This window comes from Gekko japonicus, unplaced genomic scaffold (genome assembly GCF_001447785.1).
Source record: "Gekko japonicus isolate JY-2015 unplaced genomic scaffold, Gekko_japonicus_V1.1 scaffold649, whole genome shotgun sequence".
NCBI lineage: Eukaryota > Metazoa > Chordata > Lepidosauria > Squamata > Gekkonidae > Gekko > Gekko japonicus.
Genome location: NW_015167555.1, coordinates 822,619 through 845,034, shown reverse-complemented (window position 1 = coordinate 845,034; position 22,416 = coordinate 822,619). Strand labels below are relative to the sequence as shown.

Here is a 22,416-nt window from a genome sequence, read left to right as displayed (position 1 = left end):
CTTCCTTCCTTCCTTCCTTCCTTCCTTCCTTCCTTCCTTCCTTCCTTCCTTCCTCTCTTTTCCTCCTTTCCTTCTCTCTTTCATTCCCTCCTTCTTCCCTTCTCTCTCTCTCTCTTTCTTTCTTTCTTTCCCGCCTTCTGTGGGAATAAAGGAGACTGCCGTTTTGTTTTTAATGCTGAGGGAAAGGCATTCTGTGCACGCCCAGAGGTATTTTTCTTCCAGAACTCAGGCCGTGCTGAAAACAAACTCTTAGGCTGTTAGTGAGATCTTTGCGCAAACTCTAGGAGGGGATGGAATGGAATTGGAAGAGAGAGCTGGAATTAGTTGGATTTTAGCATCTGGGGACTAAAATCACTGTGTAAAGTTAGATTCAGGTGGGTAGCCATGTTGGTCTTAAGCAAGAGAATACAGTTTGAGTCCAGTGGCACCTTTAAGACCAACAGAGTTTAATTCTGGGTGTAAGCTTTTGTGTGCATACACACTTCATCAGATACATCGAAAGTTTTCCTCAAGCCTTACACCACCATCTGGAGACTTGGCTCACCTGCCTCCTCTCGAAGAAACCAACTTCTCACATCCCCCCAATTTTTCTTTCCCCCATGAAGCATCCTTTAAGTCTGCTATTTTGTTGTTGTTGTTGTTGTTGTTTATTTCAGGTTAGTAGAAATATTTTAAAAGTCTTTTTGCACTTTAGTACTTTTTGAGAGGGAGAGACTGATGTTTCACTTAATACAATGGGGCTTATTCCCAGGTAACAATTATTCCCAGTTAACAATTATTGTTCTGTTAATAGTAACAGAAGCCAAGTGATTTGTTTTATTATGATATCTTTTTTGGATCAGGGTCATGCCAGGGGGGCACAGATGGAATTTTTGGTCAGGGGTCCATGGTGGCTCTCAGCAGCCCTGTAAGATGGATATAAATGGTAAGCAGCTCTACATTTTATAGTTGCTTTACGGAGAAGCATCTGTAGCTTTGCTGATACTGTTTGCAGCACCATTGACATGGAAGGCTGGAACGTCTAGACAAACTTTAGGATCTTTTTGGGTACCTTAAGGGTATGATCACAGCAAAAGTGATGTCCTTGTTTGATAATGATATTGGTGTCACCTTAAACAAAGGAACAAAATATATATTCATGATGTGTCTAAGGTGTTTTTTCCCCTCCTTTCATTTTAAGGGATACTATGATACTATGGATGCAGGTTACATGGATGAAGATGGCTATGTGTATGTCATGTCACGAGTGGATGATGTGATCAATGTTGCTGGTCATAGAATTTCAGCAGGTGCAATTGAGGAGGTAAGTATAAAAATGCTTATAAAAGTAGTAATGAGAAAAAATATCTGAGAGGGAGAGCTTCACTGAAACATATCCTTTCTTGGGGTCTTCCTAGAAAAGTTTTAAAGTGATGGTGTCAAGAAGATACCAGGTTGTCTACTGCTTCCTTGGACATAAATAGCTATTTTCTGCATTCAGTAATGTGTATAAAACAGGTTTTGTTTCAGAGGGCATTCAGTGATTGGTAAATTGTTTTGACAAATCTAGATGAATTCTTATCTTGTGTATTATTATCTTGCTCATCAATTGTTATATTGTTTTTGTATGTTTGCAACTTGTTGTTTTGTTAGCTGCTTTGAGTCTAAGGAGAAGGCAGGATATAAATATTTTAAATAAATTAATAATACCAATGTATCTAATTCTCAGTATGGCCAAATCTGTGGAAATTTAAATCCAGAGATAGGAGCCAGGGACAGACAAGACAGATTTTTTCCCAAAAATCTGATTTGAAAAGTCTGAAATATAAAAATGAAAACCCCAAAAAGTACATTGGGGATGTTAACCCTCCTGCAAAATAATAGAAGCAGTGCCTGCAGGTTTAAAAAGAGAGCCAGTTTGGTGTAGTGGTTAAGCGCGGGGGCTCTAATCTGGGAGAACCGGGTATGATTCCCCACTCCTCCACTTGCACCTGGCTGGATGACCTTGGGCAAGCCGTAGTTCTGATAAGAGCTGTTCTTGGAAAAAAAGAGCAGTTGCTGTCAGAGCTCTCTCAGCCCCACCCACCTCACAGGGTGTCTGTTGTGGGGAGGGGAAGGGAAAGGAGTTTGTAAGCCGCTCTGAGACACCTTTGGGTTGTGAAGGGCGGGGTATAAATCCAATCTCTTCTTCTTCTTCTAAAAAACATATGCCCTCAGTGGCCATTGATAGGGAATGGAAACAGTATTGTCTACCTTCAGGCTTTGGTTTCTGTCACTAAAAGTCGGGGGGGGGGGGAAGCAGGGCCCTTTCCAGGGCTGTTTTGGCCCTTGAGGGAGGACTTACTAGGACCAGGCGCAACAGCAGTCAGAGTAGTCATCCAGGACTGGCTGCTTGCTACTGTTCAGTAGCAACTTGCCCCCACAAAGTAAATGTGCTGGTTAGAATTTGAAGCTAGGATCTGGGAGACACAGGTTTGAATCCCCACTGTGCTCACTGGGTGACCTTTCGCCAGTTACATATTCTCAGCCTAGCTTACCTATAAGCTGCTTTGGGTTCCCAACTGGGAGAAAGGTGGTGTATAAATGAAACAATAAATGTAGCTGAAGATGGGGGGCACATAAAAGGTACATTGGTTGATAGGTGACGAGAGAAGGAAGCAGGGAAAGGTGAGAATATGGGGGTTCATTATCAGTCTCACAATGTGTCCACCTGCAAACCTTGCCAAAGATTTACCCTCAAAGCCTAAGGCAGAGGTCTGGGAGAAGGCACTTTAGATCAGTATCTGATCCCTCATCTTCTAAAACTGTTGAAAAGCCACCGACAACTGCTTAGTTGGATTCAACATCGTTGACTCTGCTCCCTGGTTCTGCATCTCAAAGGATCCACTTGGGCTCACGCTCATCTCCAGCACAATGTACCTCATCTGAGCTGCTTGCCAAGAAAGCTAAGGCTAAAGGGAAGGATAGACAAAAAGCCTACCTCTCATACTGAGGGCTAGAACTCTGGAAACAATCCCTGCATTGCAAGCCAAACCTGCAACACTCCCAGATCAGAGGCCGTCACCGATCTCCATATCGGAAGGAGAAGTCAAATCCAACTTACCACTGGGTCAACCATTGTTTGAAGTTGAGTCCGAGCTGACAGTTCCGTCGCCCCAGCACCATCCCCAGCCCAAAGGATGTCCCTGGCCCAAAGGATCTCCATTTAGCCTTGACCAGGGCTAGGACTTTTTCTGCCCTTCCCCTGACCTGGTGGAACATTCTCCTGTTGGAGATCAGGGCCCTGTGGGACCTATTACAGTTCTGCAGGACCTGTAAAATGAGCTGTTCTGCTAGGCCTTTGGGTGAAGCTGGGGACATCCAAGTTTTCCATCTATTGACTTCCCCTGCTGAAACCTTCCATCTTCAAACAACCCATCAAGTGAAGACCCATAGTTTGGTCTACGGCCTAGTGGCTCTCATTTTTGTCACTACCATATTAAACCACTGTTGCCATCTGTTTTGTTTATAACTCAGTTTAAATCTGTTTTAATTATTTACTATGGATGATTTTTATGAAGTGTTTTAATTCTTATTGTGAAGTGTTTTAACTTTTGTTGTCATCCGCTCTGAGCCCATTCCCGAGGAGGGTGGAATATAAACAAAAACCAATAAATAGATAAATAAAATCCACCTGTGAGACGGTACCCAACCTGCATGTCCCCGGGATACCTTGGGGAATGGGATGATACTTTCAATCAACACCCAGATTGGAGCGGGTACTACTATTCACATTGCTCATTTTCCTACCTGGCGTTGGCCTCTAGGATTGACAGACCCCTTCTCCCGGAGTCGAGAGAAGAGAGGTGGATCTGATGGTTGACTCCAATGGCTCTGCTTCAGAACCTAGCCCAGATGAAGAAATGGGAGAAGCCTCCTTGGCCTCCCTGACTGAAGACCTGAAAATGTACGGCGAGCAAATGATGTGCATGAAAGAAATGTGCATTTCTTTAGAAACAGAAATAACAACATCTGAACACAAACCCAGAGATAAAATCCTGAGTCAGTTGTACTTCCTGGGCATGATTGCCTTTCCCATCTTAGAAGGGCTGGAGGATATCACACAGGATGTTTGGCAAAAGCCTGCCTCTGTCCAACTCACAGCAAGAAGGACTGAACATCTTTATAGATTGAAAAAGGAGTCCTTCAGTTATTTTACCACACACCCTCCACCATCATTGCTCATGGTAGATGAAATACAACCTAAAGGTCAACAGAATTATCGTGCTGCCCCCACCGGTAGGGAAGGATGCAACTTGGATGGTGTGGGGAAAGAGGTTCTACTTATCCTCTGCCTAAGGATTTAAGATTTCTTACTATGAAGTTATTATGGCTGGATAACAGCTGTTCCTGTGGGAGTGGATGCTGCCCTTCCTGGAGCTATTACCAGAGGGCAAGAGACCCTTGGCAAAACTGTTGCAGACAGAGGCCATAAGACTGTCCAAACAGCAGATCAATGCAGGGAGGCACTCTGCAGATGCAGAAGTCCAGGCCATGGCCAGTGTGATAACCCTCAGAAGGCATGCATAGCTGAGGTTCACAACACTGTCCGATGAGACGAGACTGAAAGTGGAGGACCTACCTTTCAACAGGTCCAAACTGTTATCTTCTAAGACTGATGAGACCCTGACCCTAATAATGAAAAACAGAGACTGCAAAGTCTTGGGGGGGGGTACCCAAATGAGTACACCCCAGTACAAACAGAGACCTTACAACTGTCAGCCTTGACATCCCTACCACCAGGATTATAGATATGCTAACACCCCAGGAACCCAGTAGCCTCCTACTAAAACGTTTGCTTCTCAGCACAGCTACCAGAGGCGTAAGAGCTCAAATAAAGTCCGTTCTCTGAGTCGGCCCCACCATGGGAACCTTCCCAGCCACAAAAATCATTCTGACTAGAACCAATTAAATTTGGTGATAGGCTAGCCAAATTTTGAGAGGCCTGGAGTTCTATTACCTCTGACCAGTGGGTCCTTGATATTGTCTCCTTTGGTTACAAGTTAGAGTTCAAAGTTTTGCCCCCCTTGTTCCTCCCTTATGGTATCGGCCAATAAGGCAACGGATGACCTGTTATGGGCCTTGAGAGCACTCAGAGATAAGGGCGCTATTGAGGAAGTAGACATAGCTCAGTGGCCTAGAGGGTTTTCCTCTAGGTTTTTGGTAGACAAAAAGGATAGCAGGGCTAGGCCCATTTTAGACCGTAGAGAGTAAAATACTTTTCTGCAAGTTTCAAAGTTCTGTATGGTTTCTGTTCAATGTATTTTGCAACTATTAAATTACAATCCTTGGTTCGCTGTTACTGATCTAAAGGAAGCTTATTTCCATATTTTGATTCATTGTGAATACTGCAAATTCCTGTGTTTTTCTTGTGGGGAATGGGGGTTCCAGTATGCTAGTATGGCTCCTAGGATGTTCTCTATGTGCATGGCCCCTGTGGTAGCTCACTTACACTTGCAGGGATGCCATGTGTTTCTTTACCTGGATCAATGGTTGTTGGTGTAAGATACCAGCGAACAACTTTTAAAGCAGTGTTCCGTGGTTTTGGATCTTTGCCAGAGACTGGGGTTGCATGGTAGGAATGAGAGAAAGACCAGCGCCAAACCTGCCCTGTATGACCTGCTCCCGTGGTGGCAAGGAGAGGAGCCCCCCGGCTGGTCTCCAGTGGCAGAGGCCGGGCAGGGGGAGAAAGCAGGGTGCCTCCTCCTCATCATGGGAGCCCGGTTGGCCATGCCCAGGAGGGAGGCATAGTGGGTGGTGGGTGTCCCCGCTCAGCAGCCCTCCCCTCTGACCTCCCGGCAGCAGCAAGGATGGCCGGGGCAGCAGCAGGTGGCATGGAGTCACTGGCTGCTGGGCTGAGGGCAGTGATGGTGGGGGGGAGGGGGAGCCAAGGATTGGGGAGAGGCCCATACAAACTGTGGGGAGGAGTGGGCCCCACGGGCCCCACAGTAGCTATGGGCCTCCTTTGCAGGTTTCCCACTATGCAGTTGGGCCCAGCCTCACCAACACCACACGACTGGGCCTTGTCCAGTGATTGGCATGATACAACTCAGCCAGAGTTTTGCTGGGGAGAGGCTGCAAGGGGTCATTCCTACCATGCAACTTAGCCTGGCTCAGTGTCTGGCACCACAAAAAGTGGGCCATAGTTTCCTTAGGTAATGACTGCCAGGGGAAGGAAGAAGGGAAAGCTAACAATGGGAGGATATAAAAGGTAGGTTGGCTGGTGGGTGGGAAGGAGAGAAAGAAGCAGGAAAAGGGGAGAGGTTATGTGGGCTTTCATGGAAGGAAATACTAGGGAGGAGGAAATGAAATGCCTCCTGCAACTCTTTGCAGGTCCCCCACTTTTAAATAATATAAATGCTGAATAAATAAGAGAACTATGGATGGCAAGGCCTGAGCCCAGCTGGACAACTAAATTTGAGCAAAATTTAAAAAGCATGAATTGACATAATAAAAGACTGATAAGGAAATAAAAAACTTTAGAAAAAAGAGGGTAAAGAAAACAAAAAACTTTAGACAAAGGAGGAGGAAATGATTAATAGAGTAAAATGTAGAGAAGCATCAAGATAAGTGACAACTGCTGAAAAATGATAACAGGAAAGAAAAATAGTAAAATGGAAGTAAGAAAATTTGCCAAATTAAAGGAATGAAAGCCAAAGAGATTGAAAAAATAGCATAGACACAACAGAGGAGGAAGAAGGGATAAACAAAATATGAATAAAGGTGTACAGTCATGGGGGGCGTGGCGGCTGAGCTTCCAGCTGGCTGCATCCCTTTCACACTCCCACTGAGGAATATCAAAATTGCTCTCAAAAAACAAAACTAATTTAGAAACAAACTTTAATGCCAGGTATGGGATGTTCTAGGGGGAAGAAGGGGGCAACCCCCCCACAGACCCCCTAGGAAGACTAATACAGACTTAGAAGACTTGGAAGACCAAGAGACGTTTCTGCCATAGGATATGGCGATGGGAGGAAGCAATTCTGACCCAAGTTACCAGACCATGATTCTGCATGCTTTGACAGAGATAAAAGATGAACTTTAAAATGAAATAAAGACTCTGAGCAGGGATGTCGGACAATTGAAAAAGAATTTGGCCTGCTCAAACAATAGAGATAAATGAGAAACTTGATGAACTCACCACAACAATGAGGACGACGGAGAGGGAAAGCTAACGCAGCGTACCAGAGTGCAAAGAAAACAACAGACAAAATGAAGGAGGTAAAGGATTTTGAGGCTTGGGCCAAAAATAAAATCATACTCCAAGAGATTAAACTAAGAGAAAGGAAGGCCAAACTCTGTGGGGTCTCATTAAACTTTTCAAAAACCGAAGATCTCACTGCATCTTTAAATAAATGGCTGTGGCAGATACTTCACTCAGCAGGGGAATCAAAGACCTCCAAAAGAATCATCACCTCTGCCTTCCATTTAAACATATTGAAAAGAGCTGAAGATGCATCCTGATTAAATTCATGGAGGTACAGATCAAAAATAAACTTTTTTAAAATTGCGAGAGAAAAAGAGGGTCTCTGCCTTGAAGACACGATTGTTTTTCTATTTGCCGATGTCCCAGCTGAGATACTTCTCGCGAGAAGGAAGCTTCAAGATACAGCAAAGACACTGAGAGAACATGGAATTCAATACAGATGGCTTGCAATAGGCCACCTAGTGGTCAACTTAAATGGCAAAACTTTCACAGCACACAACGAGAATACTGGGAAGAAGCTACTGGAAGCAGTGATTAAACAAAGAGATGGAGACATTTGAAAGGAGATAGTTTGTTTAGGCAAACAGTATAATATATCATGTTGAGTGCAATTTAATGAGTATAAGAAGGGAATTTAGAACTATATCTTAAGCGGCAACTATTCAGTGATAGTATATAAAGTGATAACCGATATAGAAGTAAAATTGTTTTAGCTAGAGGGCATGGTAAGGAGGTGGAGGGTGTGCTCCCCCCAAGACCTCTGCTGTAGGGGTTTCCTCTTCAGCCCCCAGTATCAGAGGCAACCCCATCCAGCTTTCCTTCTTAGGTATAGAAGAAGATAGAATAATTGAGACTGAGCATATAGAACAGACGTTAGAAGAATGAGTAACAAATTATCAAAGAATTAAAGGATGTATTAATGGTCAGAGCATGATTTAGAGGGAGTTGTACAGGTGGTTTTATATGTGGGTAGGATATGGGAATAAGAAAATGAAGAGGATAGAAACTGGATCTGGATTAAGTTTAATTTGTTGGTTATACAGATGGAATGTAACCTCATTTTTGTTTAAATTATTAAATGGAGTATAATATATAAGGGTATGAAATACTTTTATGAAATATGAAATATATACTCAATAAAATATAATTTAAAAAAAGATGTACCGCCACTTTGCAGAATGAACCCATGAGTGAAGGAGGCATGCCTGAGCCAGGGCTCTTTTTGTAGAAAAAGCCCAGCAGGAACTCATTAGCATAACAGGCCACACCCAACAGCAGAAACTCATTAGCATATTAGGCCCCACACACCCTGACAGCACAGCTCATTAGTACATTAGGCTGCACCCCCATGTTACCAGAAGTGTGGTCATCCAGCCACACCCACCTTTTGCTTCTTATTCTGTTTACCTTGTTTGTTGTCAAAACACAGGGCTTTTTTTGTAGCAGGAACTCCTTTGCATGTTAGGCCACACACCCCGAATGTAGCCAATCCTAATTAGTTTCTGCTGTTGGGTGTGGCCTATTATGCTAATGAGTTCCTGTTGGGCGTGGCCAACTCGGGAGCCAGCCGGAACTCCATTCCTGTGCGTTCCTGCCCAAAAATAGCCCTGCTGAGGACTAAATAAAGAAAAGAACAATAAGAATGGAAAATAAAGGAGCATACAAATTAAGATTAGATGATAAATTAACATGAAGTAAAGACACAGTAGCATCAAGAGTGGATAATGAAGGAGCAACATACACAAGAGAAATCACAGAAAAAAATGGCAGACTGAAAATTAGACAACAATTAAAACAGTAAATAAAGTAACAGTCAAAAAATGAATGAAATAAAAAGGTAATCAGAGGGAAGACAGAAAGTATTGGGAAAAACAAGAATATAACAGGATAGTTAAACATGTGAACGGCCTAATCAAAGGCAGCAATTTAAAAAAGGCAAATAAATGAAGTAAAGCAAAAACCTGAAGTGCATCATGCTCAGATGTTTTATCAATATGTAAATTCAGATAACCAACATTGCAAGAGGAAGCCAAAACAGATAAGCACTAAACGTCAGAATCAACATTGCCTTGCCAAGTGTTTGTCTCTGCATGCTGAAACAGTCACAAGATCTAGTTACCATAGTAATCCACTTTTCCTTTACAATTTCAAAAATGGCGTCATGTTGAAAGCCATAATTTTTGGTTTAATAGAAACCCAATTTTTCTTCTTTATATACCAGTGTAGTTTTTGGGAGACATTAATTGCAAAGCCATTAAAATTTAAATAGATAGCTTTTAAGAAAAGAAATGTTATGAAACTTGTTCAAAGCTTCTCTTATCTTCTACTTGTGGAAAGGTAAAACCTCACTTTTATTTTTATACCTTGGTTGCCTTTTTCATGTTGACAAACAGGTCCGATACTGTGGTATCTTGAGGCTTTATTACTACTGAATCTGACTTTTAGAAAGGAAAACTTTGGCTAAATTGTTTTATGTATCATTTGTACTCGGTTGCAGAAAGCAATGTGCTGTTACTATGCTGCTTGATTTCCATTGTTTGCTTCTCATACAGTGGGTAGTGATTGATGACTTTGCTGAGTACATCATAACATAGCTCTGATCTCCTCTTCAAACAATGTTTCCTCTTGCTCTATCTTCTGTCACATTGTTTAGTTGATTTATAGTTAAGATTATTCCAAATGCAGACCCACAAAACATTGAAATATAACCAAAGTTAAGCGGTAGTATTAGAATGAAAATATGTTTCTACATATGACACTGTGGTTTATTCTTAGTATTGTTGGACAGCTAACATGCAGTTTTACAATTTTCAGTATTTCAGTCCCAGACAACTTATTAAGTAAGTAATTGAAGAGACAAAATGGTGCAGAAGAATAATAATCTTTAATAGTATTCAACCCCTACACATTTCGTGGGAAGTTTTGTCTGGGGGAATCTACTGAAATAATACAAAATATAAAATATATTTAATACATAATTTCAAAAGTTAATAAAACATATTAGTAAAGAGCCAGGTCAAGCCTAGACAGCTTGTTCTGCTTCAGTGTATATATGGGAACGGAACTAAAAAGAATCTGGAAGGTCAGTATGGCTCTTTAATGTTTATTCACAAACAATTTAACTGAAGAATTCCTTGTGATTAAGTAATATGTAGTGTATGTTAATGCGGTTTCAGTTGTCTAAATATTAACAATTCATTATGAATTGCATTCTGTATCTACTCTGTGAAATTGTCCTGTGTTTTACTAATACGTTTAAGTAACTTTTGAAATGATGTATTAAATATATTGTTATATTTTGTATTATTTTGGTAGATTTCCCCTGACAAAGCTGCATGTGAAACATGTAGGGGTTGTATGATTAATAAAGATTCTTTTTCTTCTGCACCATTTTGTTTCTTCATCTATGTTTTGTCTTGGTATGCCCCCCTTCTTCATAGCTTTTTAAGCCAATAATGTTCATAGTTATTCAGTATTTTGCTGCTGGAACACTGGATTATATAGATTTTTCCATAAATCCAAATTTTGAGAATGGTTCTAATGAGAAGAGTATATGTGTAAAACGGCTTGGTGCTTGTGGGGGGGGGGGCAACAGTGGGAGGGATTCTAGTGTCCTGACCCCACTGCTGGACCTCCTGTTGGCACCTGGTATTTTTGGCCACTGTGTGACAGAGTGTTGGACTGGATGGGCCATTGGCCTGATCCAACATTGGCTTCTCTTATGTTCTTATGCACTGACAACATGCATACCAACAATACAGCATTGTGTAAGTTTGCAGGTGAGCACTAAGCAAACTAACAGCACTGTATTATGTATGGACAATGTAAACCGCTAGTGGCTGAAACTATGGTTGCTGCCAAAGAGTCCATAATGAATACTTCAACCAATCCACGGTGTGATGCTTCCAGGATAGAATCTTTGAAAGAGTTACTTTGGCCATCTGTTTCCACTGTATGCTTGAATGCTCAATGTGACATTCATACTAGGAGACAGATGATGACTTCTGGATTTAGTAATACTCTACATCTAAATTACCAGTCCATGCTCAAGTTCATTCACTAAAGTTTGTTTTCTTTTCCTATACCAGGCTGTCCTCTCTCATAAGGCTGTGGCAGACTGTGCAGTTGTTGGTCATGAGGATTCCTTGAAGGGCCATGTGCCATTAGCATTATGTGTTCTAAGAAATGGTGAGAAATCCTGTTTCCTTAGGCTTATTTGAACCCTGGGTTATTTTCACTTTTATATCCTACCTCATATATGGGTCTTAGACCAGGTAACAAAATTGTAACAATGAAATAAAATTATAATATACTCACATTCCTTATCAGATGTGACTACTGAAGAAGAAACACTTAAGGAAGAAATCGTTCAGAGAGTTAGAGAAAATATTGGTCCAGTGGCAGCATTCCGGAAAGTGCTATTTGTGAAACAGATCCCAAAGACACGTTCTGGCAAGATACCACGGTCGGCTCTTTTTTCCCTTGTGAATGGCAAGGCATACCAGGTGAACAGCAGCTCTTCTTTTAATATGGTGATACATGTGATACCATGACATACATGCAACAAAAAGTCTTTATACAGTATACTAAGAAATTTCCTAATCTTATGCCCTACTTATAAATTTACACAAAACTACTGCAGGGTGTGGAATGGCATTGATATGGCCTTACTGTGTGGAACAGGCCAATCCTGTTCTGCTGTGCCTTCCATCTACAATCTGTATCTCTAACAGCAATGTGTGCTTCTCATCTATGGGTACCTGGGGCTACAATTACACTAAACAGATTTTCCTGCAAACTTGGGGGACTCCCCAGGTTTGCAGAAAAATCTGAAATTATAAATAAAACATATGGGGATTTAAATCCACCTCCAGAATACAGTTGTGTTGTCTGTGCATGTACAGACAACTCACTTACCTTGGCAGAGATGGTGGTGGAGGTTGCCAGGAACCGCTCTGGGCCTGGCTGTGGTGATGGCATCAGGAGACGCTCTGGGTTTGAAGCTGTTCCCAAGCACTGCTGCTGGACTCAAAAGTGGGTGGTGGGGCCTGGAGCTGCACCAAGGTTGTTGATGGGTGGGGAGATGGGATTTCCCCCCTCCCCACAGTCCTGCTGCTGCCACAGCCGCCATGGTTTTCAAGGTAGGGGAAAAGATGTTGGGGATTGTCTAGAGGAAAAGAAAGAAGGAGGGATTCTCTGAAGGAGGGGGGAGAAAAACAGGAAGAAGATGGGGGAGAAAATAGAAGAGAGAGAAACAAGGGGCAGATTGAGAAGGAGGGACATTGAGAAGGGCTGGTAGGAGAGTGGGGAGATTAACACACAAGAGGTGAAGGGAGAAAGGGGAGTAAGAGAGGATTGTGAGAGAAGGGGGTGGGGGAGAAAGAGGGGAAGACTGACATAGAAAGGGTGAGGAGAAGTGGGTGAGGAAGATTGATAGGTAAGGGATGAAGGGAAAAATAGTGATGAGGGACTTTGACAGAGAAGGGGGAGAGGGAAGGAAGCAAAGGCGGGGAATGCCTCCTCCCCATGTTTCTTGCGGGTTGCCACTTGTAGCACTATAATAATTTCCAATATGGATCACTTAGTTTTACTGAACAACTCTGGAGGTCCAAGGGCCTTTAGGGTGCTGACATATCCTCACTCTTCCTCTCTCATATCCTGTTTTTGTCACATTATCTCCACCCATTTCTGTACTAACGAACTGTATTCTAATATGGCACATTTGATAGTGGATGTTTCCAGTAAGGTGTCAGGCTACATCTGTTAATCTTTCTCTTAGCCCAGTGCAACAACACAGTAGCCATGAAGTTCCTACTTTCTCTGGGCAAATAGTAACTTGTAAATGATTTTAACAAAAACTAGGCAAAAGAAATGTAATGGAAATAAAGCATCTTGATTCATTCATCTTAATTTTTCAGATAAGTCCAACCATTGAGGACCCTGCTGCATTTCAACATGTGGAAGATGCCCTGAAGACAAAGTTAAAGTGAATGTTTAATGCTATTAAGATATCAGTAATACCTGGAATACATTTCATTTAGTTATGCTGGGAACAAAATCTAAACATTTTGGACTAATTTTTTCTGTGTAAGTGTTGCTCAGTCCTACACTACCGTGGGCAATCAAATAAGCAACAATACGAGTTTGGTGATGTAATTTTTATTGATGAATGTTCAGATTTGTCAATAAAAATCACATCAGGGGATTCACATAGCTATTAAAATAATAGTGTAAATTGTGAAGTGTTTGAAATGGACTTGGCGTTCCTAACCTATAATACTTGGGAACCAATGATAATGAAAGTGTTAGCCAGGATACAAATGAGTGGTCTGTTCTAAGTAACTCAAGTATCACATGAGGTAGTAGAAAAACCAAAACCAGATGCCCCTATAGCCATTATTATTATGACATCAGAATTAAGGTTTAAAAAATTATAAACAGTAGCTTATGTTATAGGAACTAAAAAACACTTTATATAAACTGTCTCGAATAACCCTTACAGCCTTTTGTCTTCCCTTTAGTTTGTTTTCATATTGATAGAAACAAGGTGTCAAGGGTCAGTTGGTGCCCACCCCCATCCCTCAGACTATGAATCTGCCACTGCTGAGCAGTAACCACTGTGGCTTGCTACCTTCCATATGGCGGCCACATCAAGATCAGGCCCTTTCACAGCCCACCCTGCCTTAGTTCCATATAGAACTGATAGGTGGTATTTACTCACCATCGTTCTGAATATGCTATTATGCTTTCCTTCTCGGGGAGGGGGCAGGCTGCTTCCCCCTAATTACTTGTTGGCTTGCCTGGAGGGAGCAGCTGAATGTTCCCTCTCTGCCTTAATGCAGTTGGGGCAGATGGGGGTGAAGAAGAATAAACTGCTCTTATCCATGGCTCCCTAAAACCCGGAAGTGACCCCTCTTTATCACTTTTCAATAAATAAATTATCTCAAAATACTTCAACATTGTGCTACACAATACTAATGTCACTGGGTGGAAATTAGGACATTTTTAAACAAATAAAATGTTGCTGTGATGGGAACTGTGGCATGAATTGATCCGTTTTACTTTACACTTTCGTAACCTACTACCATAATACAATTTTTTTGCTATTACTCCCTCCCTCCCACCTTCATAAGATTTTGATAACTGTTACACAATTGTACTCTGTGGTCAAGTTTTCCTGGCAAGGCATACATGCTACTAAATTTGAAATATTGTCCTAGGTAGAAGTAATTGATGTTCATTTCCCTTCTTTATATGCTTTTCTAACTCTGCTTCCTGGACTTATGAAAAAGCTCTCCTGCGAATCACTCACTCTTTCTATTTATGTCCAGCTCAGCCTGAACAGCATTCACAGCCCCTTCCTTTTTATAAAGAGAACTCTGGTATGGTATCTTAAAAATATGCATGCTAGAAGGGTGATGGTGGGCAATGTTCTCTCTAAGCTCCACAGTCTTGTGAGCAGAAATTCTACCTTGTGAGTGAAAAAAGCTAGTAGCATTAAAGTTGTGAGCAAGTCTACATTTGACTATTGCGTAAATTAGTTTTTTAGAAGATTATTTCCATAACCTTGTAAACATTTCAGAATGAATTCTTTTAAACTATACGTAAACCATATTTAAAGAATAATTTAAACATTATAAGAGAAAAGAGAATAAAGTCAAATTTCATTACACAAAATGTTGTTCTCTAGAGGACCTGTTCACCTCTGGAGAACAGGTCTGCTCACCCCTTTCTACTATATTGGTAGACCTGGCCTCCAGGGAACAGGTCTACCCACCCAGTCCACTATATTGGTAGACCTGGCCTTGGACCATTGTTCTGCACTGACCCGTAAAAAACAAAGCAGCAAGGGTGGGAGCTCTTGCAGTCTGCTTTGAAGGGTTTTTTTTGTGAAATATGACAACCAGCATTACAGATCAAGTATAACAGACGTGGAACAATCACTGTCAGAATGCTGCCTGACCTAACAAACAGGAAGTTACTTAAATGTTATCAACCTGCCCAAACTACTTATTTATTCAAATACTTATATCCCACTTTTCCCTGTGATTCAAGGCAGCTTACAAATCATACTGAAGGATAAATAGGGGTGTGCAATAAATAAATAAATAAATCATTTTTCCCTGGCTCAATTATAGCCTATGGGGACCGTTAAAGTCAACGGACCCCATAAGGCTATAATGGAGAATCGATGCAGGGATATCTGGGGCTCTGGGAGGCTGTTTTTTGAGATAGAGGCACCAAATTTGCGGCAAAGTTTCAAAAAGACTGGACCAGAGTGTCCAATTCTATAAGCCCCAGAAGGAAGTGCCCCCTTCCTTATTGTTTTCCTATGGAAGCTTGGTTGTGAGCTGAAGCAGAAATCCTCTGAGCTGGCCTCTGAAATGTTGTGCACCAGAACCCCTAGCGCAGCTTAGAGGGAACTGTGATGGTGGAAGGGTGCCGTAAAATTCAAGCATTTCGATACTAAAAATAAACCTTCTCTGAAAAAACACATTGCTAGGTCCAGCTGTATACCTTTTCAAAATACATTAAGTTTTTTCAAACTCAGTCTAGAGGAGTGGTTTGCAAGTTGACTTTTATCTGTGCTGTTGATCAGGCTTCAGCCCAGTGACTTAGTAATCAGTGCAGCAAAATAGTATCTTGGTGCACTAGAGGTCTTTTGTTATATAAAGCAGAAAGTTCAGTGCACCATCTTGTGGAAGACTGCATTATTGTTTTCAGATCTCATTCTGGTTAATTGTCAATAGAAAATGTTCTATTTATATTTGTCCCTGAAGCCTGACGTCAATCCCTAACTAAAGCTATGACACATGCAGCCTGATCACACACTGAACACATAGACAGCACTGAGTTTCTTTTATTGACAGCAGGGGAGAGAAAAATCTGTCACCATTTGGTTAAGTGAAGTCTGGTAAATAAAAGTATGCAATAAAACAAATGTACGTGCAAGATGTTCGCAGATCAGCCTGCTGAAAGGAATAACCAAAAGACAGGTCTTAAGCTAAAATCAGGCAGCAGGAGATAAGCAAATAGCAGGTAAATGACAGTATTAAATAGGTCTTACTTTGAAACTTCCCATATAAACAAAGAATAAACATCAATAACACCACCAAATAAAGCCACAGCAGGTAATAGTTTCTCCTCTAAACTTTTTTACACTGTATATTACTTTTCTGTCTTTCAGTTACTTCCTCTGATAAAGTGACTTCAGTGAAGTCTCAGCAAGGCCATCTTGGATAAAAGTGTAATGTTAGACAGACAGCTGTCTAATACCCTATGATAGTGACAAAATAGTGACATTTTTATACAACTGAAAGCTTGAAGATCAGAATTATTTTTTTCCTTTCATGGTTTTTTTGTTTGTATGTTTGGTTTGGTTTGTTTGTTTGACTCTGATGTTGGCTGGCATTAATAGAAATCTGAAGGAAAAAAGATTCCTAGCAAAGAAAGTTTCTTCTTGGTCCATGAATAGCCATGAGGAGAATGTCTTTGTTAATTTCCTGTAATTGCTTTTGACACTTGCAACAGTTTTTTTTTGTTCATGTCGATTTTAAAAAGGAGAGCCATCACAGTGCTTTTCTACAAGATTATGTATAACAATTCTGATATTGCCTCAGCAGGTCCATTTTTTTGGCTCCAGTTCCACATTTAAATAATTCTATTGGAAATAATCAGAGGCAGGTGTTGAGCTTTAAATATCGACAGAATTTTTTTTTAGAAAAGTAGGAACATGTTGAAGCATCTAATAACTCTGCTAAACATATCCAATTGACGGTTACAATTCAAAACTGTAAAAATGGTGGAATGGAAAGATACAAACAGTAAGTAGAATTGACACTGTATTTTCAAGTGTTTGCACTAAGACCCCATGTACCATAGATTTAATTTGTTTAAAAAATCATATTTATATTCATTTACATGAGATTACACATATTAAAAGAAATACATACACAGTAAATATGTAAATTCTATTATATTACAATAAAACAGATGAAAACAAGTTTAAAAATGAGTGTCTTCATTTCATTTCGGTCAGATTCCTGATGAAAGATATGTTGGGGTTTATTTTTAAAAATTATTTAGTAACTATTTTATTGAAATATCCAGACGATTCAATCTGTCTAGTACTATTGCTGCACATTCTTCATTAATTTCAGTGAGATTTGTGTCCACATCCTATGTAAACTGTTGAAATAAATGAGAGTTGCATGGCAATAGTACTTGACAGGCTGCACCTTAACAACTTAATGTGTAAAAAGATTGCCACACATTTTTATCTGATAAACATTTATTTATGATTTCTTCACTGTTTACCCTGTTCTTGAATAAAAAGCTTCTTAAGATGGCGGTAGTGCACTTCAGGTAAAGTAGAAGAAAGAGGTGACATCTACAGATGGGAAAAACAGTAAAATTAGTAACAAGCTTCTTAGCAATATTCCTTTATGTAGGGTCATTTCTCTAAAGACTACCAATGGCTGATAATGAGCTTCCAGTGGGATGGCTGGCTGGACATGAGAATGGGCAGTGGCACTAGTGGAAGAGCAGGAGAAAAGACACAATGGTAGCATTCTGTCTTCGTACCTCAGAACATTTAGCAATCTTAAGCCATCAATTTTGCAACCTACCATGCAAATGCCATTTACTTTACAAAGTTGATACTATTTGTTAGAAAACAGCAACCTTAGCTGACATTAGCTATCATAATAATTGTTCACTTAAAGTAAGAGTCTAAGTAAGGGTGTTGATACATTAATAGTGCAATCCTAACTCAGCCAACAGCCTTCTAATCCCATTGACTTCAGTGGACTCAGAAGGGTGAAATTCTGCTTAGGAGTGACACTGTAAATATCCCACATGGGGAAAAAATACAGATAAGCAATTGAAAATAACACCAAAGAAGATATTTCTTAGGGTGAAAGTTCACATTATTGTAATTATTGTAATTAATACTTTTTATAACCCATTACTTTATTGGGTTTATAAAGATTTGTTGTTGTTCAGTCGCACAGTCGAGTCCGACTCTTTGCGACTCTGCCTTTTTTCCTGTTGGTAAAACAATAGATTGACAAAATGTCATAGATCCTTTGGTGGTTTTCCTTATATTGGCAAATTTAGGATCTGATAGCTGGTGATGTATTGGTCAATGAACAATATATGGTTGTTTCATTAGGTTACTACATCACTATTGACCCACTCATTTTTCCAACTAGCATAGCATTCATTCTTGGAAACAGGCCTAACAGACTGTCTACTCAGAAGTAAGTCACATTTTATTTAACAGGGCTTACTTCCAGGAACATGTTCTTACAATTGTAGAGGGGTTTTTTTGTGTGTGTCCGTACTGCTGTTCAGTTTTTCTATTTTTAGGTTTCAGATGTTCAAGCAATGGCTGAATATACACAGTTGCAACAACAGAAAAATTAGATAATCATAGGGTTGAAGTCTGTAAGCATTACCTCTTCTCTTTTTGAATTTACAGTGCTTTTTGAAACTCTGTGGTGGTGTATGACCTTGCACTTTTGGGCAAGCTAATATTTGCCCTGTTGCTTTATTTTTGTACCATTCCAACTCAGCATTTCCCTTCGTGACCTTTGTTTTAGTATTTTTGCTTTAGAAGGAAGGTAGACCATTGATTTCAATTAGCTTCCATTAGGCTAAAAAAAGAGCGTGACAGATAACAACTAGCCGTGTTCAAGGAATATGAGGAATATCAGCTTTGATCTAAAAGAGAAGTTTGGTGCTTAGAACAGAGGGCAATAAGCTAAGGCTGGAGGGGAAACCTCTCAAGCTGAGTTTTAGCTCAACCTACATAGATAGATTTTACAGAATCCTGGCTTGTCTCATTTCTATAGAAATAGAATGGAGAAATGCTGTGTACAAAAACTGGTAATCTGAGGATCAATGGACAAATCATGTGTAGGGGACAAATCATTATGTCTTTTTTACCTACATTTTGTTTTATTTATTTCTTTAAAACATTTATATGCCACCTCTTCAGGGATCTCGAGGCAGCTATGTCACCTTAGGTTAGGATGGGGGTGAGGATAGAAAGATTAGACCTGGCTTGGAAACACAGGCTGTGAGTTAGGTTTAGGGAATGAATTGCAAGAGGTGCCTCTCTGTTCTATTTTCACAGTCACTGTATGGGAGGAAGTGCCTTCTGGTTTTGCTAGAGCAATCACAATGGTGGATAGAGCCTTCAGGAAGGGCAGAGGGGTTCCGGTTTTCAGCAGTTCAGCGATGGCCGCGTCTCTCCACTCCTCCGAGAGACGTATGCCATGGATCAGGGATTAGGAGGGAGCGTGATTGTGCGCGCTCCCCCATGGAGCCCATAGGCAATGGGCTCCTAGCCAGGGGGCTTTGGAGACCCCTACCTCTGGCCGACAGCCAGCATAGGGGGGCTACTATCTGTCCCGAAGGTCCTGCTCTGATTCCCAGTATTGGATTTGATGCGACCACCGGGACGAGCGTATGAAGGTTTGGCAATTTTAATCTGCCTAGCGAGATCACAGGAAGACCTGTTGGATCGTTTTGAAGACGGATGAGTGAGTCTAAGTTAAAGCAAGACATTGGAGCTCTGTTGCGAAGCCCCCACAGTTTAAAGCGGGAAGGGGGAGGGGACACCCTACCCCCTCAAGAGGTCAAATGAAGCAGGACTGGGGGGCTGAGCAATGGATTACAATACAAGGACTGGATCAGAGAAATTTTCCAATATAAGCATTTACAGACCTTTGAGACTTTGGCAACTTTAATCAGTAAATGTAAGGTTTCGAGGGAGGGGGGACCAAAGCTTCTCTCAGGAAGAAGAAAAATGGAGGGCTAGGTCAGGTGACTTAACCATAGACTCTTCCAACAACTTAAAATCGTGTGCCATCTGCAGGCTAAAGTGGGATGTTCAATGGGAATGGCTCTCTACGTGTCGGTACTTTTAAAGGGACAGTGTCTATATTAAGAAGTGGTGAATCCTTGATTATAGACGAAACTGAGACCGTGATTAGCTTATAATGGATGGTGGCAAGCAGATTAGAAAGCGATTACAAAGGATTTACTACCTTTGTTCCATAAAGCCTGCATGCAAAGTGAATGACCGGTCTCTCTAACCAGAGTGTGTATGAAGCAACAAGCGAGTGAATGTCCTGGAAAAAGGAAAGTGACACTAACTGGACAGAGCCTGTTTCATTGATGCTGTTTTTAAAAGATTTAACAGAGAAGGAAGAGGATCAACTGATATGACTGTATGGACTGAGAGATTTTTGGCTCCACACTGTTGTGTTTGAGGGAAGGGAGGGAAAGTGTAATGTCTTTCAAGGTCTCTATATTTCTTAATTAGCTTTGGAATTATTCTCTGTCTAGACAGATAAGCTGGATACTAATTGAAAAGATGATCAAGGAAACTCCTCATGTCAGAAATTAATTGTGAAGAGTGACAACTTTTTATTTTTATAAGCATATGTAACATTCTACACTTGGGATTTTAGTGCCTTCTTTTCTGTCTCCCCTAGTCTTAGTCTTCCCCCTCCTTTTTTGTTATAGTTATGTAGTTGTTTTAGAAATGCAAATTAAAAAAATCCCCTTTGGGGGGCAAAAGAAAAAAAAGGAAGGGCAGAGGGGAATTTGGTTGGAGGAGGGAGAATATGATTTCAAAAGCCAATTCTTCCACACATACCCTACCCCTATGGTCCTTTAAATAGCTTGGGAAATTCCACCACAAATTTATATCATATAAGTCCTGATTTGTCTATAATTTCCCCAAGATACACAATGTAGTTTTGCTTTTGGCCTGTTGGGTTATTGACATGCACAGATAAGTTAGCAAATGGCACAGGTTCTGATGCTCTGAAAACAGAAACCACTAACAATCCAGATAAGAGAGTGTCTTTCTGTACAACAGTGATGGAAGGGATTGTGCCTTAGTCCTTCTGCTCCAGGACTTCCCAGAAGGGCTTCCTTCCTTCCTCCGTAGCCTCTGCCACCTTGATCTCTCCTCCAGTCTGCCTAATCGAGGATTTTTTTAAAATGGAAAAATATTAAACCATGTGAGCCCCTATCTGCAGTGGTACACCCCAGACACCAGTTTACCACTTTGGTGAGAGCAAGGCCTACTTTATGAGGTCTTCATGAGAAGCCTAGCCCATGATAGTTATTTCCTTGAATAGTCTTTTTTTCAGAAGTAATACAGTCTTTCGGTTTTTATCTCCGAATACTCACATCAGCTCAAACGCTGCTCTTGTTTCTTAGCTAGTCTTGTCAGCATGAATATGTACGAACTGTAGAACTGTCTAACCTCTGCAACCGTGCTGAAGCAACTGCAAATTGGGAGCAGTAAAACAATATGTTTGAATCAAAATAGAACACAGAAATGGAAATATCTTCTAACTCTTTTCTAATTCAATATGTAGGTCATTTATTTTTTTTGTAATTCTTTGTAATTATGATTAAATCATTCATACTGATATACTAAATCAGCCCTGTTCAGTTTGCTTTGAGTTAATAGCAGAGAACACAGATTCAGGTGGGTAGTCATGTCGGTCTGAAGCAACAGAACAAAATTCTAGTCCAGGGGCACTTTTAAGATCAGCAAAGTTTTGTTCAAGGTTTACGCTTTCATGCACATGTACACTTCTTCAGATACATTGAAATGGAAGTTATCAGTCCATACACCCTCTACTTATATGTATGCACTGGTAACTTCCATTTCTGTGTATCTGAAGAAATGTGCTTGCACATGAAGGCTTATACCTTGAATAAAGCTTTGTTGGTCTTAAAAGGTGCCAGTTGACTCAAATTTTGTTCAGTGGAGAACATGGCATTGTTGGACTAGTAGGAGAACTTGTAGTTTCATTAATCACCCTAACAACCCAATTAATATAATTTAGATACTCTGGGAACTGTAGTGTTGCAAGACTCTTCAGTTCTTACAACTTCCAGAAGCCCTGGGAAACTATTTCTTAGGGATCTTGGTACTCGCAAGGTCACTGCTGCTTAAAGAAAGCCATGCTGCTATGGCTTATCACTACCAAGCAACAATGGAAGGAATAGATGAAATAATGGGAAGGGCTGGTGCTGAGGCTGTATCATTTACATGGTGCTCCAACATACTGGAACAGATTGGGTTTACTTCATAATTAGCCCAGAGACATATCTATACAGCGATCACTCTGTCCTGAATAGTCAGCTATTTGGCTCTT

At 40.8% G+C, this 22,416-nt stretch overlaps 2 protein-coding genes across 9 annotated transcripts in view; one reads left to right on the top strand and one right to left on the bottom strand.

Moving 5' to 3' along the window:
* ACSS3 (acyl-CoA synthetase short-chain family member 3) overlaps nucleotides 1–13,215 on the top strand; it is a 74,586-nt gene extending 61,371 nt beyond the window's left edge. The window contains exons 11-14 of the mRNA XM_015413716.1: nucleotides 1,181–1,303; nucleotides 11,314–11,413; nucleotides 11,555–11,730; nucleotides 13,144–13,215. Of these exons, the coding sequence (XP_015269202.1) occupies nucleotides 1,181–1,303; nucleotides 11,314–11,413; nucleotides 11,555–11,730; nucleotides 13,144–13,215 (471 nt within the window). The remainder of the gene's footprint in view (nucleotides 1–1,180; nucleotides 1,304–11,313; nucleotides 11,414–11,554; nucleotides 11,731–13,143) is intronic.
* An 8,260-nt stretch (nucleotides 13,216–21,475) lies between these two features.
* The window catches only part of PPFIA2 (protein tyrosine phosphatase, receptor type, f polypeptide (PTPRF), interacting protein (liprin), alpha 2), a 414,803-nt gene continuing 413,862 nt past the window's right edge, over nucleotides 21,476–22,416 (bottom strand). For all 8 annotated transcript variants that reach the window (XM_015413721.1, XM_015413717.1, XM_015413720.1 and 5 more), the window contains one exon: nucleotides 21,476–21,534. In XM_015413721.1, coding sequence (XP_015269207.1) covers nucleotides 21,476–21,534 — 59 coding nt within the window. The remainder of the gene's footprint in view (nucleotides 21,535–22,416) is intronic.